Source organism: Thalassophryne amazonica, chromosome 8 (assembly GCF_902500255.1).
Source record: "Thalassophryne amazonica chromosome 8, fThaAma1.1, whole genome shotgun sequence".
Lineage (NCBI taxonomy): Eukaryota > Metazoa > Chordata > Actinopteri > Batrachoidiformes > Batrachoididae > Thalassophryne > Thalassophryne amazonica.
The window spans coordinates 94,439,750-94,458,645 of NC_047110.1; the positions used below are offsets into that span (position 1 = coordinate 94,439,750).

At 40.7% G+C, this 18,896-nt stretch overlaps 1 protein-coding gene across 1 annotated transcript; it reads left to right on the forward strand.

Moving 5' to 3' along the window:
• Positions 1-4,788: 4,788 nt before the first annotated feature.
• On the forward strand, positions 4,789-5,665 carry lrrc10 (leucine rich repeat containing 10). The gene has a single exon (XM_034175633.1). The coding sequence runs from the start codon at positions 4,801-4,803 to the stop codon at positions 5,650-5,652; it is 852 nt and encodes a 283-aa protein (XP_034031524.1). The 5' UTR covers positions 4,789-4,800; the 3' UTR covers positions 5,653-5,665.
• The last annotated feature ends 13,231 nt before the right edge of the window (positions 5,666-18,896 follow it).

Consider the following 18,896-nt stretch of genomic DNA (forward strand, 5'->3'; position numbering starts at 1 on the left):
CAGGAAGACACCTCCACCAAACTGCCGAGATATCATCTTCATCTGGAGGTAATACTCTCAGCCCCTTTTGTGAGATCGATAAATCTATTGTGAGTGTTTGCAGGAGAACCGGCCGTTTTTGAGGAGGCTGTGCAAGACGGCGCTCCTTTTCAGCTGAGACCGCTGCAACGCGCTGAGTGAGAGGTGGAGGTGGCATTCCCACCATTGTTACTGGGTGTTCACACACCCACCCTTTGACTGTCTTTTGGTTTCTGCCAGCAGTACCAGATCCGACACGCCGGGAAGGTGGCCACCTGGGGACTCCGGGACTTGGCGGCTCCAGTATTCCTCGGGTTCAGGTGGCGGTGGAAATCGTGTGGTTCCGGTTCGTTTCCAGACGGGCGTCTCCTATCGTCGAGCCTGCCCACACGACACCTTTTATTAATTGACTGTTGCACATTCTGATTCTGCTGTGTTTGGTTGTGACATTCACACCAGTAAAGTGTTATAATTTGACTCCTTCCATTGTCCGTTCATTTACGCCCCCTGTTGTGGGTCCGTGTCACTACACTTTCCCAACATAAGGACTAACTTTACCAACCAACCCCCAGAGCAAGCACTAGGCAACTGTGGTGAGGAAAAACTCCCTATAAGGAAGAAACCTCAAGCAGACCAGGCTCTTGGGGGTGACCCTCTGCTTGGGCTGTGCCATATATACCTATATATGTACATATATACTTTACATACATAAATATATACATATATATATACACGGTCACTTATATACATATACACCTACCCATATCTATATATCTACATATGCATATACATACCCACACATTCAAATATACAACAAATCCCACTTATAAATTGAACATTCCCAATAAATCAAATTATATTTGCTTCTTTATGATACTTAGACATGATGTTCTTTTTGAGTAGTTTCTTAAATCTTACTAAGGTACCACTCATTCTAACCTCTAACCTAACTCTGGACATGTCTCAATAAGGCTTGATTCCTTGTATGTCTAGTACATGTGAAGAATTGACAATAAAGCCGACTTTGACTTTGACTTTGACTATGGCTTTCTAGTTCAGTTTTAAGACTTCACTCACAATGGTCACTCTGTGTTCCTAGAAACGACAGCCATTATTAAGTCACTCACATGGATCTTTTTATCTGAGTTGTCTGTTAGAGGCCCTGAGGCTGTAAGTGGAGTGCTAAAAACAGTCTGTCAGTGAACAAACACAGATGGATGGAGCCAGTGTCCACTTTGATAAGGAAAATGAAATTCTTTCCTATCTGTTTAGAAAACAGAAATATCCAGAAGGGTACTCAGACAGCACATACCTCTGCCAAGGCCAAACAAGCTTAGAATGTTGCAGATGGATTAACAACATTATTGCGTGTTTGTAATCCTGTTTGTTATTATACAGCAACTTCTGCAGACCTGCTGACAGACATAAAAGATCAGCAGCCATAACTTTCTCAGCATTGGTATTTATATTATTTATTATCGGTCCAGGAATACGTTTTATCAAGAACGGTAGGTTGGTAACACGAGGCGGGGTACACCCAGGACAGGACATCAGTCCGTCACAGGGCCACAAACAGACAAACAAACACACTCACACCCACTCTCGCACACCTACGGACAATGTAAAGATTCCAGTCCACGTAACTGACATGTCTTTGGATGTGGGAGGAAACTGGAGCACCAGGACGAAACCCACGCAAACACGGGGAGAATATGCAAACTCCACACAGAAAGGCTACAGGCGGGAATTGAACCCACAACCTTCTCGCTGTGAGGCAACAGTGCTAACCACTAAGCCACTGTGCTGCCCCAACCTCAAAAAATTCAACCTAAGAAAAAATTAATCCTAAAAAAAAAAAAATTCAACCTCCAAAAATTCAACCTAAAAAAAATTCAACCTCAAAAATAGAAAACAGGGAGAAGCAATCGATCCCTGTCTCAATCATCCAACATTTATGGAAGTAAATCTGTGACGTTGTATGACTGAGACAGGTATCAATTGCTTCTCCCTGCTTTTCTATTTTTTGAGGTTCAATTTTTTTGAGGTTGAAATTTCTTTAGGTTGATTTTTTCTGAGGTTGAATTTTTTCAGGTTGGATTTTTTTGAGGTTGATTTTTTTAGGTTAAAATTTTTTTGAGGTTAAATTTTTTTTAGGTTGATTTTTTTTTTTTAGGTTGAAGTTCTTGAAGTTGAATACTTTGATGCTAAACAAATTCAAGCTTAGAAATTCAATTTCAAACTCTGATTTTGATGATAAAAACATTCAACCTTAAAAATTCAAATTCAAATTCTGATCCATAAAGTTTGCATTATGCTGTGGGGGGTAACAATTTTGTTTCCCTTCACATTTTCACTTCTTTGGTGATGAGGATTCATCTTCTCTTGCCATCCTTTGCAATCTACATGTGCTTTCCCAATATGTATGATCTTCAGTTTCACAAAAATGATGGTTCTGAAACTTTTCAGCCTGTGCCAGCAACCACTTAACAGTATACAGGGGATCAAACACTGATTCCTCATCTTTCTATGTTTTAGAGCAGGTAGCTCAGTGGATAAGGAGCTGGCCTGCAAACATGGTGATCTGGGTTTGAATCCCACATGCTACCTGTCTGTGTCCTTGAACAAGACACTTCATCTACATTGTCTCAGTCCACCCAGGTATAAAGGGGTACTGGCCTTGGCTGGACAGGTAACCTGTGTTGGACTCCCATCTCATCCAGGAGGAGACATAGACTCTCATTTGCTTCAAGCTACAAAATCTGTAGATGAACACTGGTGCCTCAGGGCCTATATAGGACTTCTTCTTCCATGTAACACAAACACTACAAAATAATAAACACAATCCAAACCAAGATCCGTATGACCACCATGATGGCGTTACATTGGACTGGACATCCTGGCTGTATGGTTTCTGCTTTGATCTCTGTCTGAGATACAATGTGGAGGAGTTGCGTTTGTCCAGGGGTCTGGTTAGTGAATCAAGATAGAGTGTGTAGCCGTCAGGACCAGGAGGTTCCTCTGTATCAACACAAGTATCTGACAGTCCATCCACGGTCCATCCAGGTGTAGGAAAGTGTAGGATCTATATGTGAGCTGTAGACTGTGCCTGCAGGATAGGGGAGCCATCATGTGGACATGTATGGGTGTTGGTGTCAAAACTGGGGAATGTCCTACTTTATGACTGATCTGGCATAAATACATACACTGAGGTCCATTTTACTGGGGCCCCCCTCTCCACCTCTTGGTTGTTCTTTGAGCCAGCGATCAGTGTGATCACTGGACTCAATACGTACATGGTTGCTTAGCTGCAATATTCCTGTACTACAAGTTTGGCAATTCCCTGCTGTGCTTTTGTTTTATTTCATTATTTTGTTTGTATGGCCAAAGCAGATGGTCACCCCACTGATTCTGGTCTGCTTGAGGTTTCTTCTTATAATCAACACAAATGTCTGAGGGAGTTTATCCTTTCCATTATTGTCATAATATGCTCACTCAGGCAGTGGGTAGAGTTCAAATATGGCTCATGTGTAGCACCTTAAAGTCACTAATATATTGTTATTTGGTGCTATATAAATAAATTTATCATCCCAACATGTGTTACAGAGCTCATCTGAAAACGTTCTAAACATACACATGCTGGTGATTACTTAATCCCTTTGGTCTACACAAGAAAAATGATCATATACAAGTGGACAAATCACATTCTTCTAGGTCAGAGTTCAGAAATACAATGTTCTGCTGAATAGAAACAAGCATGTTCACAGGCTCAAACATGAGATTGATCAGGTCATAGATTTGCAGCAACTCTGCAGTCCAACAAAGCCAAAGCTCAGATCTATACATAATGCATCGCTTTTTCATGTGCAGTGAAGATTTCAACCTACACTCCGATTTATTATCTCATGCACAGCCAAACACCTACAGTCTCCCTCGTTGGTCCCTCTATGATGCATTCTTGAGATTATTCCAAATTAGAGGCCCACTTGTCTGGCCCAGTGACAAACCCAGAGCTGAGTCCAAACTGATTTTAACAAAATATCTAAATGACCATTTCATCACATACGTGTGCTCATCCTTGGCACATGCACCTCCCTGTGTGTGTGTGTGTGTGTGTGTGTGGTGTGTGTGTGTGTGTGTGTGGTGTGTGTGTGTGTGTGTGTGTGTGTGTGTGTGTGTGTGTGTGTGTGTGTGTGTGTGTGTGTGTGTGTGTGTGTGTGTGTGTCTCTCTCTCTCTCACCCACAGTTGTCATCTGTAAGAAGAAGGGGGAAAGTCATTAGGCACACACAAACTGGGAGGAGAGAGCAGCTACAGAAAGACAAAGTAAAGCTCACAGCTGCTGAGAGACAGCGAGAGGGCAACACGGGGGAATATCTATCCAGAGAATACAATACGTTTGCACCTCATTAAAGTTGGATAAACAAATGGCTTACTGTAGGAGAAAGTCGTGGACATCATCAGGATGAAAGTGGGTGAATTCTGCTTATGATCTTCTTCTGCTTATGATCTTCTTCTGGCTTATCCTGCATTCATTTCCTTTTTTTCCACAAGTGTGGCTTTTGTTCCCAGTATAATTAAATACTTCTAAGTAACTTCACAGTGTTGCTTTTATCAACCAAATCAGTGTATTTTGATATAATGGCCATATAAGTGCTGAGCATGCTGCTGTACATCACAAAGACATTAGAAACATTTTGTATCATATTAAAATCAATAATTCCAGATGGGGCGGTGGAGGAGCACTAAACAGATGAAACCAACAGTCTCAGTGATTTAACAAGAAAATGAGCAAGATGGGAAACGCCTTGAGAGCCATCATTTCCTTCATTCCCTATGAGTGCTGTCAACATTTCTTAGTGGGGGACCTGGAGGACATGCCGCTGGATCGGACCCTGGACCTCAGCAGCCGGCAGCTACGTCGGGTACCTGTTGCAGCTTGTGTCTTCAATGAGCTCGTCAAGCTCTACCTGAGCGACAACAATCTCAGCAGCTTACCGGCTGAGCTACAGAGACTGAGGAAGCTGCAGCTCCTGGCCCTGGACTTTAACTGTTTTGAGGAGCTGCCTGCAGCCGTGTGCAGGTTACCCCAGCTCAGCATCCTGTACCTGGGAAACAACAGACTGTACCGCCTCCCCAGGGAACTGAGGCAGCTGAAGGAGCTCAGCACTCTGTGGTTAGAGGCCAACTGCTTCATGGTTTTCCCGAAGGTGGTTTGTGAACTTTCCAGCCTCAAGACCCTGCACCTTGGTTACAACCAGATACGGACTTTGCCGACGGAACTCAAAAGGTTGGAAGAGCTACGAAGCATCTGGCTTGCTGGCAACCACCTGGCAGAATTCCCTCCGGTGTTGCTGGAAATGCACCTTCTAGCTGTCATCGATGTGGATCGCAACAGAATAAACCGCTTCCCTTGCTTGTCTCACATGCAGGGATTGAAACTCGTCATTTATGACCATAACCCATGCTTTAATGCCCCGGCGGTGGGGGAGGGAGTCCGAAGGGTGGGCCGATGGGCGGACTGCCCAGATGAAGAGCCAGAGGATGACGGGTCAAAAGCAGTGAGTGAAACTACAGAGGAGATGACGGAAGAACATGCTGAGGAGGAGCACAATACCGAGGCGCAGGGAACATGCTGACTTTCAGCCACTTCTGGATATTGACCACATCCTATTGCTATTTCGTTAATTTAAAAGCTTCATACTGTCAGATTTTGCCTGTCTTTATGGTTGGATTTCATGTTAGCATCTCCAAATGACCACAACTTTGTGACTGCATGTATAAACTCTCTCACACTAGCTGAGTTACATCTGAAATGATTCATTTTTACCTGAGGCCATCAAATATGGCCATCGGGTATTGCAAAGGCTTTGCGTCCGTCTGTCTGTCTGTCCTTCCGTCTGTCCTTCCGTCTGTCTGTGCGTAGTTTAAATCCAGTCCTATTACTACCACAGTGTTCAAATTAACAGGGAACATTCTTGGGACACAGACCTTGGACATGTTCAAAGATGGCTAACCTTGACCTATTTTAAGAGGTATTTTAAATAGTTTTTAAAAAATCACATTCTGTTTCAATCATTTTTTTGTATGGTGAGGGGTGACAGCCAATCAGAGTAGAGCTGCATGTGATTTCAGTGGCTGGTCTTTCCAAAACCACTTAATTTTGTGTGTTTATATAACTGTTTCTCATATATTATGTAAAACCTAGCAAGAAATATACACTTCTAAAACTGAAAACGCTGTTTTTGGAACCCAATAACACCTCTGATGTGATTTACAAGACATTTAGCAGAACTCAAAGTTAACTTCTGCTCTTGCCATTAGCTCAGTGTTACCAGCTCAGCCTGTTCCTCTGTTTAAGAAGATGGGATCTATTATATAGGGCACTTGCAATGCTTCCCACCAAACAGTTGGTGGCGGTAGTGCACCGAGTCAGGTTATGAGCCGCAGACTGAAAGGAGTAGAGGAAGATGTGTGTAAGCCAGTGTTGCAGGCTGAGTGGTCCCCCCTAAAAATCAGTTCCTCCTGTCTTCACTGCGCATGCGTCATTTCGGAGCATCAGCAGCGATTCACTGATTATCACCTTGTTTCTGCTTAGAACTGACTTCAGAATGATTTAAGAGGTTTAACTTTGTCATCTGATGGTTTAATAATCACATTATTGCCTGTCATCGCTTTGGCTGTAGAGAGTCAGTCTCAGAAAGTCAGACTCAGACGTGCTGCTGTGGCGCTCTGATCGCTCCCCCGTCTTTTATTATGAAATGATGCTGAATTTATGTGGAAATGATTGTTGTACAAAAGCTTCAGATATCTGTCGCTGAGATAGATGATGACTGGAGTGCAGTTTTAAGCAGAAAAGAGGCGATAATCGCTGAATTGCTGCTGACACTCTAAAATGACACATGCGCAGTGAAGGTGGGGGGGGGGGGGGGGGGGGTTGGGGTGATTTTTAGGGGAGCCTGTTGGGTCGGCAACACCAGTGTGAGAGTCACGGAATGTTAAAGAGCTCTGCTCTGTTAAAAAGAGAAATAAAGTTTGTGTTCAATGCGTGAATTTGCCTGCTCAACCTTTGTACCACGGTTAAGACACCACTGTGCAGGGGAAGGAATTAATATCATGTACACACAGACGCACGCACTCCCGCAGAGATGTCGTTAAACCATAAATATTGTTTAGGATTGATTGATGGATAGAGGGGCTCCATTTAACATGCTCAAATTGTACATAAGACAATAGGATCTTATTAATTAAACATCTGCAAATTATAAAGAAGACAATGCTCATATGGCCATGGGTATTTTAGCATTGCATTTTATTTAAATCTCCTGTCACTTAAATGACTGAAATCCACCATCAAATACAATTACGTGAGTTTTAGGTTAAGAGAGTGAGATAGGTGCCCTGACACTTGCAAGAATTTGATGTGCCCACTTGCACACACTTCGTCGTGACAATCCCACCCACTGTGTTCCCAGCTGGATGCCATGCTTTGTTCCACTGGATGCTGCGCTTTCTGTGATGGACAATGCATATATAAAATAATTATTTCGTAGCGGATTAGTCATTTTCTGTCAGTGTTTGGCTGCTGAAAACACCCCTAATCGCTTCCGGAATCACAGAGGACATTTCAGCTGCAGCTTTTCTCTCTCTCTGTCTCTCTCGTGTGCTTCATGAGGTGGAGAATGCATTTGGAACAGTCTAAAAGGTAATTATTTTGAATACTTATATTGTAATGGTTTGGTAAAACCAGTTTGCATGTTCATTCTTTTATGAGCAGATGTAAAATTATGTTTATGATAGATTTAACATCTCATTATAATCGATCAGACAAGCTGCACTGTGATGCAGTGCGCTAACGCAATCACTCGCACTCACACGTAGTTTTTGAAATGTTTGCGCAATGTTCATGTAATTAATGCGTGATGAAATTTTGAACATTTCAAAATTTTCTTTGCACACTTGCATGAAGCCAGTTTACAACGGTTTGTGATGACTTCACTCTCCTGCATGGCAGAGTGTGTGCAAGTGCACGGATCAAAGTCGTGTAAGTGTCGGGCACCCATAGGCTCAAACTGGTGAAAGACAGCTGATCTTACTGTGGGAAACTGAAGGGTCCTGAGCGATTGAGGGAGCGAGGATCGAAGAGCAGAAATCTTATTGATAAATAATGCAAAAATCCTTGCACAAAGAAAAGAAAGGCTCAATACAGACATCACAAGGACTCCCTAATGAGTAAAATACATTAAAAAGAACCTGCAGTTTGTGAGCATTTGCTGAGACAAGAAGAGGAAAAACATCTTTCACAGGCTGCTAAGTTAGAAGACAAGACCCAATAAAAGTGTCATCGAATCTTTAAATTTTGGGTCTGTAAGTGAAGCTTAGGGCTAGTGGCCGGCGAACACTTTAGTAATTATTTCCTCTGGTTTCCTGTTGATTTACTGCTGATAAATTATACCTTAGGTATAATTTTTTCTGGCCGACTGATTTTGCTTTTTTCTCTCTGTCGAGGTACAAACAACAGATGGATCCCAACTTAAGGGCCTGGAGGGATTGTGAGGTGGAAGACCTGATGTGGGTGCTGCATGGTGGCAGTCTGCATTTGGTAAGGATGTCGCAGGACATGCCGAACTGACAGCATGGACGACCCCTGCCTGTGTGCTGGTGCCTGTGTGGACTTCTCTTCTTCTTTGTATTGTTGTTTGTTTTCTGTCTCTTCAGCTTTGTAAAACCTTGTAATTGTTAGAACGGCCTAAGCAGGGGACTCCCCTTTGAGTCTGGTCTGCTTGAGGTTTCGAGTTTTTCCTTACCACTGTTGCCTGTGTGCTAGCAGTTGGTAAGGTTAGACCTTACTTGTGTGACGCACCTTGGGGCAGCTTTTTTTTTTTTTATTTGGCATTATATAAACAAAATAAATTGAAATTGAATTGAGGTCTACACAGGTTCCCTCGGGCCTGGTGACCTGAAACCAGGCCCAAACTGGATCATCACAAAAGTCAGAACCTCACTGGATCTCACCCTGATCCTCCAGCCCTCGGGTGTCTATTATTTCTGATGCTGGATCCTCAGAGGTGGAGCTGACTGCCAGGGCTCCTGTCAGCAACACAATGTGGTGCAGAATTACTGCAGGTGCTGCAGACGTGTGCTGCTGAGTGGCACAGTGCTACATACCACAAATGCTAATCCATGCACATATATAGAAAAAGTTGACAGAAAATAAGGACATCGATCATTCTTGTTATGAAAGTGACGTGACACGGACCCACAACAGGGGGCGTTAATGAACGGACAATGGATAAGCCAAAAGTAACAATTTAATGTACAGACAATAACAATATGGTGGACTGTCTAACATACACCAGGTGACGTGTGGGCAGGCTCGACGATAGAAGACGCCTGGAGAGAGAAGAGCTGGATCCCCACACAGCTTCCACCACCAACGGAGCTGAAGAACACCGGAGCCGCCAAGCCCCGCGCCCCAGGTGGCCGCTGTCTTCAGCAGTCAGACCCGGTACTGCTGGCAGAAAACAGAGACAGTCCAGATGAGTGTGAGTTCGCACACTCAGTAATCCCACAGTCTGTATTAAGTAAAGGAGGGAGAACCTCCACCTCCAATCACACACACTCGTGCAGCTCCTGGTCAACCACTTATCTGAGTTGGGGTGTGAGGCGAAGCCGTCACTGTCACACCAAACGCCAATCCTCCAGATAAGGAAACACTCCAGGAAAACGGCTGCAATAGAAGTTCAGGTTAAACACACACAGTGTCAGTCAGCAGAGAAATTACCTGAATGGTAGTTGATTTCTCAGCGGGGAGGTGGAGTTGCAGTCCGGCCTTTATGGTGGTGGTGATGAGAAGTGAATGAGTGACAGCTGGTATGGATGATGAGTGACAGCTGTCACTCCTGGTTGCTCCGACGCCCTCTCGTGCTTGAAGCCTGCACTTCAAGCAGGGCGCCATCTTGTGGTGGTGGGCCAGCAGTACCTCCTCTTCAGCGGCCCACACAACAATTCTGGTTCTGTTCTGGACCACTGAATTTTTAATTGGGTGCATTGTTAATTTAACCTTGATCCATTTTGGACTGAATCTTAAAAACCTCACCTGCTTTCCAAAACAGGTCCCATATTTATTTGTTTATTTATTTATCTTATCTATTTTAGCTGTGCACCAAAGTCTGAGCAGGTTAAGGAATCCCTCAACTCCGTGTGCGTCTGTCTGTCTGCCTGTGTGTGTGTCTGTATGGTTGATGTTAACACTAAAGACTTCATGTATGAAGGGGAAAACTTGGTATACCCAAGGTCACCTCACTAAAACTTTGGACAAGTTCAATGTGGGCATATTTGAATCTGATTGTTTCCACCAGGTGGCCGAGTTTTTGAAAATCTCAGCAAAGACGCCGTGTATCAAGATGAAACTTGGCACATACCTCACTATGACCTTGGATAACTTCAACACTGGGAAATTTTCAATTTTAATTGTGGTCACCAGGGATTGAGTTGCTGTCAAAGACTTTCTGTATCAGGGTGAAACCTATAAACAGGTCATGCCCCTAAGACCTTGGATAACTGAGGACATTGCTATTCTAATTGTGTCTACATGGGTTCTACTCTCTGACATTTTGTGTGCACAATAACATCTTAAAACAAGAGCAATCAGAGATTTCTGATGTCCACCAATCCAGATCTGGATGACTTCTAAAATTCAATAGAGTCTTCCATGCACTAATATCTATCTGTGGTGCAAATTTGGTGAGAATCCATGAAGTAGTGCTGACGTAATCCTTCAAAGCATATATAAAGTGAAATCTTGATAAAGAATCCAGATTCGGATCCAGATCACCTCCAAAATTTAATGGAGTCTTTCGTGGCCTAATACGTATTTGTGTTGAAAATTTTGTCAAAATCCGTGCAGTAGTTTTGACGTAATCCCGCTAACAGTAATCCTTCAAAGCCTATATAAAGTGAAACGTGATCCAGAATCCAGATCCAGATCACCTCCAAATTTAATGGGTTCTTCATGGCCAAATATCTATCTGTGTTGAAAATTTCATCAAAATCTGTGCACTAGTATTGACGTATCCTGCTAACAGACAGACAGACAAATAAATAAATGCTGATTTTATTACGTTCTTGGTGGAGTAAAACTGTTATAGATTGTCATAAAACTTGCTGCTGTAAATGTGACCTTTCCAAAAGCCTTGTACAGGTTTGAAGTTGGGCTACAGAATGCAGGTTAAGGCCAGTATTACATTTGTTTCATGCATTTGTCTCTTCTCGATCGTACTACTGCAATGTTCATTTCTGGTTTACTGCAGTCCAGCATTAGGGCTCTCCAATTGGTTCAAAATACTGCTGCCAGATTTTTGATAGGAAGCAGAAGGTTTGACCACATTACACCCATTTTGCATCCCTTCACTGGCTTCCTGTCCCTGTGAGATCAGATTTTAAGGTTCTGCTGTTAACCTATAAAAATGTTCACAGACTGGCACCTCCCTACCTAGCTGACCTAATTAAACCTACATACCAGCACGGGCTTTGCGTTCTCAGGGTGCAGGATTACTTGTGTCCCTAGGGTGAATAAAACGTCTGCAGGTCACAGAGCTTTCTCTTATCATGACCATGTTCTGTGGAATGATCTCCCTGCTCAAAAAACAGTCAGATTCTGTAGAGACTTTCAAGTACAGACATAAGACACACTTATTTTCCCTTTTGTAGGCTAGCACACTGGCATAGTATGTTAATGATTTCTACCCTTTGTAAATTCATTTTATTATTAAACAGAGCGTGCCGCGGCCTCAGTTTTATCTAAATTCTGTGTCTTTTATTGAAGCTTAAGGCTAGTGGCCGGCGATCACATAGGATTTCTTCTGTTTTCTTTTGCTTAATGCTGACAAATTATACTGTATTTGTTGTCTTTCTGCCGCCTGATTCTGTTTTTTTCTCTCCATTTGAGGTGCAGCTCCATCCAGAGATGGGAGTGGGTGTCTTCTTCTGCAGGCCTCCTGTCCTGTGCACCAGCATGGACCTCCAAATTTCCTGCATATTTGTGTTGTAAATTGTGTCAGTAGCATGGCCCAAGCAGAGGGTCACCCCTTTGAGTCTGGTCTGCTTGAGGTTTCTTCCTCAAAACATCAGAGGGAGTTTTTCCTTACCACTGTCACCTGTGTGCTTGCTCTGGGGGTTGGTAAGGTTAGACCTTACTTGTGTGATGCACCTTGGGGCAGCTTTTTTTAAAATTTGGCATTATATAAACAAAATAAATTGAATTGACCTTACTTGTGTGAAGCGCCTTTAGACAACTTCTTGTGATTTGGTGCTATATAAAAAATGAAATAATTTTGAAATTACTTTTTTTTAATTAATTAATTATATGCATCCACATTCACGATAAATGTTCTCAAGGCCCATTTGACTCTATTCCAAACTTTGTGCCTATAATGTGGAATAATATCTCCATCTGGTGGACATTTATGCAGGAATAATAGAGCTTCGCAAAGAGTTCTGGTGTCTCAGATGATGAAAGAGTCCAGATAAAGATTTCTGTGATATGCATCAAGGAAGCATTAAATGAGCTACTTCAGGACCCAGTTCTGCTTTTTAAAAGGATGTTTGTGCATTTATAGTGAGGAATTTTGAGACTGTACAACAATTCTGCAAAATATGTTCCAAATGAAATTGACAGACATGTTCACAGACATCAAATAATTTTTACCTAACAGGACACATTGATTCCAAATGTAATCATTTTACAAGTATTAGCACAGCTGTGGGTTTAAGGGGTGGTGGCCAAAGTGTGTGGGTTTAAAGTACAAAAAAAAGAAAAGAAAATATGCTGCATTGTCCCTTAAGGAAAATTTGCTTTGAACTGCATTTTGCCAGACCTGGAAAAACAAAATCATTCCAGCATAAATCTAAATCAATGCATACAATAACAGCACCTAGTAATAATGCTGACTCTATTACATCCTTTTAAACACACAACTTTAATGCAAAAATAGGATGTTTAGTGGGATGTTGCTGAGTAGTCTCCAAGTGGTTAATGCACTTGGTTTCAGTGTGGAAAGTTCTCAGTTCAAACCCACCCACTGTCAGAATTCTCCATGTAATATGGAGTTGCATCAGGAAGGGCATCCAGTGTAAAACTTGTGCCAATTCAACATGCAGATCCACCTTGGATCTGCTGTGGTGACCCTGAGTGAAAACAAGGGAGCAGTCAAAGGGACTTACTTTTTTTAGTGGGATGTTGCTGAGGGTTGTAAGAATCTGTACAAGTACAGATGTTGTCAGGAGATAAAGAGTTTAAATTAATAAAGGTGAGATGGCACCATAACTTAAAGGGTACTTGGGACTTCATAGCTCAGGTACTGTGAAAGTGAAGTGGTAGAGCAGAGTCTGAGATCTTATCTCTACCTGCTGTGGCTAAATATAGTAATACAAGTGATGGATGACATAAATCAATTAGTGTGCTCCTTATCCAGACCAATGCATAATTTATCTGATAGGATCGAGCTGTGGCTTTGAATAAAGACTGCTAATGGGCTTTAATATCATCTCCATGATGGTCTCGTATGAAACAGATCATAAATGAAGCTTTCCCATTGTTCTGGTAAAAGGGAGTGAAACAAGATTAACTGTAATTGACAATTTGTTGTTCTATTTGAGTGCTTTTAGCAACAAATCTAGAATTAACTGGGCTGCATTCCAACCATTAACTGACAGCATGGATACAAACTATTTCCATTTTTGCATACAGAACATATAAAATGTTTGTTGTATGATCCAAGTACATACTGTAATGTGTTAAATGCACAATTCCTGATATTTTTTTATTGTACCCAATTAAGACTGTGTCTCATAAAATGAATTATCACATAAACGTTTACAGTGCTGATCATGCAAATCTAATGTACAGGAAGGAAGTGTTACTACCCACAACACATGCTGCAGATCAGATCAGATCAGCATTTCCATCATCTCTGTGCATTTTAGTGACATACTGGATTGATTAGTGTACTTGCAGTAGTTTACATTTTTACAGTTAATGGACAACCCCCCCAAAAAAGAAAGCATGTTTGTGCATGTCAAAACATCTTTTTTATTTCTACTACTGTGTTTGGCAAAGAAAATCTACAGCTGATACTGATATAAATCTTTAATGTGCAAAAATGAAATGGATCGTAGTTAGTGTCATTATGTTTGCTGTTGTGTTTATGTGCTGGGGCAGCAGACTGACAGTAGTGGACACCAACAGACTCAATAAACTGATCAGGAAGACCAGTGACATTGTTGGGCTGGAACCGGACACCTTGTCAACTGTCAGACAGGAGGACGCTGTCCAAGGTACATGCAAAGCTGGACTCATTCCACCTAAACGCACCATAGTCCAGTCATTTTATGGTTTGACCCAGAACAAATTGCAACAGAAATGATTTTGGTGGCATTTGAACCATGAAACTGTTTCATAAAACATACTAAAAGTCTAGAAAGATTAAAAAAAAAAAAATCGGGAACACTCCCAAAATCCAAGATGGCCACCCAAAAACATGCAAAAAAATTTTTTTTCCCAAATAACTCAAAAAATATCAATATTTAAGCACATAAATGTATTGATGTTAAATATAAACTTGGGTATTGTGGACATTTTGACACCAAAATTAAGTATCCATCTGTAATGGTTCTTGAGATACAGTCTATTTGCAGTTTTACATACACTCAAGGACGGCAATTTGGTTTGTGTCCTATTACGTTAAAAATATTGCAGTTAAGGCCCAGAAATGTATTGAAGTTGAATATAAACTTGTGTACTGTGGACATTTTAGCACCAAAAGAATGGCTGTAGCTCTTACAGTTTTTTGATATACAGCACATAAGCCATCTACACTTGGCTAAAAATGGTGAAATATGTTGAAACCAAGTAACTGTTCTGAAATGTTCATTTAAAGAATGTAATAATAATATTCTTAGTGCTTGTCAGCTGCACTAACTTTTTTAATGACACAGATGTAATCACACACTAATTTTACAGTAAAACCAATGAAGCATGATAATAATAAAAGTTCAGTTGAAATCAGTATTGTGTACGTCATGACACTTGAAATTTTACTTGTTCAAATTTCAGTCTCATCATCCTGGTTATCATTGAGTTGGCCTGCATTTGTACACCCTGCACCTCTGCAGTTGCCACACGCTGCTGAGCAATCTAAGTTTGCGACATGTACATCGCAATGTACTACACTCAGTACTGCAGTTACATCTCACAGCATGCAGAAGAGAATCTGGTGCTGCTTGCAAGTCAGTCATGATTGGGACAACCTGACTACCAGAAACTTTCCAACCCCATTCTTGCAATGGCATGTTGTCACCTTCATCTTCACCTTTCCATTCCTGAACTTGCAAGTAAACTCTCAGACCATGAAACTTGGCAGCTGCCGAAGTGGGTGGCAAACACTGTGGCTGCACGAGTTGTCTTTGTTGCAACCTTATCACAAAAGCGCCTGTATCTGAGAGAATTGAGGCTTTCTCCAGGTTGTCCACACAGCAGTGGTGTCACCAGTGTGCCCTGGTTGTGCATTGACATCCACTCTATTATACATATGAGTAACTTCTCTATTCATATTCCAGTGAAATATTGACTCAAAAAGATTATTATTACCTTCTTTAGATGAACATTTCAGAAATGGTACTTAGTTTTCAACATAACAATGCTCAATTTCATCAATTTTTGTCGAGTGTAGATGTATTTTTATACCATATCTCAAAAACTGTAATAGCTACAGCTATTTTTTTGGTGCCAAAATGTCTACAATGCACAAGTTTATATTCAACTTCAATATATTTATGGGCCTTAACTGCAATATTTTTAACGTAATAGGACACAAACCAAATTGCCATCCTTGAGCGTATGTAAACTACATATAGGCTGTATCTCAAGAACCATTACAGATAGAGACCTAATTGTGGTGTCAAAATGTCCACAATACCCAAGTTTATATTTAACATCAATACATTTATGTGCTTAAATATTGGTATTTTTTGAGTTATTTTGGAAAAACTAAATTTTTGCATGTTTTCGGACAGCCATCTTGAATTTTGGGAGTGTTCCCAATTTTTCATCTTTCTAGACTTTTAGTATGATTTATAAAACAGTTTCAGGGTTCAAATGCCACCAAAATCATTTCTGTTGCAATTTGTTCCGGGTTGACCCCCTTTTTTTTTCATAAAATGACTGGACTACCAGAGCACATTATTCCTGCCTGCGGCCATCAAACTGTACATCTCCTCCCTCAGAATGTCAAACACCTTTATTCCACAGACTGGACTCATTTTTCATTTCCACATCCTGTTTATATTCTATATTTGTTGTTTATGTTGTATATTTGTACTGATGTGTATTTAAAATTCTATTTGTTTTTCTATTTTCATTCCTCTCCTACTTGCCATTTTGCACTGAACAAATACAATTTCTCCGTGGGCTTCTAAGTTTTTTGATTCTGACAAACTGCAGGATTTACTGTAATAAAAACCTATTTTATGTACCAATAAAATAATTTTGTCATAATTTTTGTTTAGCCATCCTGGTTTGTTTACACCTGATCCACTTATTTCTCCAGAGGAGGTCCTTGGTTGGGAGACCATGTAGGAAGACCAGATGCTGTGTGTTTCTCCATGTAGAAACAGGAGATGCATTCGGAAGAACATCCATTGTAAATCGTGTGCCAAACCCCAATGTGGAGCTGTACTGGATCCGCAGTGTTGACCCGAAACAACTGGGGGCAGCCGAAAGACAACACAAGGCAGTTTTGTCATTAAAAGGTGCACTGCTGTATTACCTGATGTTACACAAAGGTCAACCTAAGATAAAGTGTATTTGTATAGTTTATTTTCCTGTTACTAAATAAACAATATGTGGAACATCAGTGTTCATTTACATGGATATTCTGCAAAAAAAAAATTCCACAGTCCCTTTTCACAAGTGCATTCCATCAAACAGCAGCTTTACTAAAACAGCCTTCAAAAAAAAAAAAACACAACTTAACAAACCCATACATAAACTTCATGAAACCTAAAAAAAAAAAAAAAGCAGACAGAATGGTCCAGAAAGCATTTTATCTTCCCTAAAAAGTGTTATTCAAAACAGTAACTTCATTTCTCTAGTTTATACAATATTAAATACATTTTAACACACAAACACGCTACTGTGCAAATGTTTTCATTATGCTTCTGTCTAAAGCTTTTTAAAAATGAAAACCTGCTAAATAATAATATAAATTCTAAATAAAATTTGTGAGTACTTCACTCCTTTAAAAATATAGAATTTTTTTTTAGGTGATATAGCTTATTTCTTTCAAGTGGTCTCTTGCAACTTATATATACACACACATGTATATTAACACAAAAAGAGTTGTGTTTAATTTAGGTTTTACAATTGTTTTATTATTGACTGGTCATTAGCATGTTGTCATTTCAAAGACAGCATGCTGACAATATTTTAGATTTTCACTGCAGTAGGAATGTTTGGACATTTCAATTTGTGTCAATTCACTGACGCACAAAAATGTGAGATTTTGCACAGTATTGTATGTGCAATGGCTTCATTCTTATATTTGTAAACACAAACATGTTTCCCCACAAACAAAAGCCGGGTAACAGATACTGAATAAAAGGATCTGATGGAATGCATAATCTGGAACTAAACTGACCCGAACAATTAAACCATCCATCACACCAAAACAGAACTCTTCTGCTGAAAGAGAAAACACTGGACCCACGACCAATTAATTTTGGAAGTTATGAATAAAAACAGCACTCATTCATGCAAACTCCCCAAATATAATTCCTCTAATGGTCTCAAGCAACATATGGTGACATTTTTGTGCATGTCATAAAATGGTATAAAACCATTTTAGACATTCAAACTCAGGTGAAACATTTGTTTAATGTATAGTAAAAGAAGTAAGCCCGATATAGGCCCCGAGGCCCATTGGTATCCGTATTTATCTCCGGATTCCTTAGCGGTGAAACGGACAAGGAGTTATGACTCCTCCTTGACAGCACACCGTCTGATGCAGGTTACTTCCCCAGCCAGGGCTGGTACCCATTTAAAGCAGGGTGGACCGAGACAATGCAGGTAAGTGTCTTGCTCAATAACACAGACCGGTATCATAACCAGCAATCAAACCCATATCTACATATTTGTAACTGAAAGATCCTGTCCACTGACAGGTAAACTCCCCACAGAAATACAACCCCTGGCAATAATTATGGAATCACCGGCCTCGGAGGATGTTCATTCAGTTGTTTAATTTTGTAGAAAAAAAGCAGATCACAGACATGACACAAAACTAAAGTCATTTCAAATGGCAACTTTCTGGCTTTAAGAAACACTATAAGAAATCAAGAAAAAAAGATTGTGGCAGTCAGTAACGGTTACTTTTTTAGACCAAGCAGAGGAAAAAAAATATGGAATCACTCAATTCTGAGGAAAAAAATTATGGAATCACCCTGTAAATTTTCATCCCCAAAACTAACACCTGCATCATATCAGATCTGCTCGTTAGTCTGCGTCTAAAAAGGAGTGAACACACCTTGGAGAGCTGTTGCACCAAGTGGACTGACATGAATCATGGCTCCAACACGAGAGATGTCAATTGAAACAAAGGAGAGGATTATCAAACTCTTAAAAGAGAGTAAATCATCATGCAATGTTGCAAAAGACGTTGGTTGTTCACAGTCAGCTGTGTCTAAACTCTGGACCAAATACAAACAACATGGGAAGGCTGTTAAAGGCAAACATACTGGTGGACCAAGGAAGACATCAAAGCGTCAAGACAGAAAACTTAAAGCAATATGTCTCAAAAATCGAAAAATGTACAACAAAACAAATGAG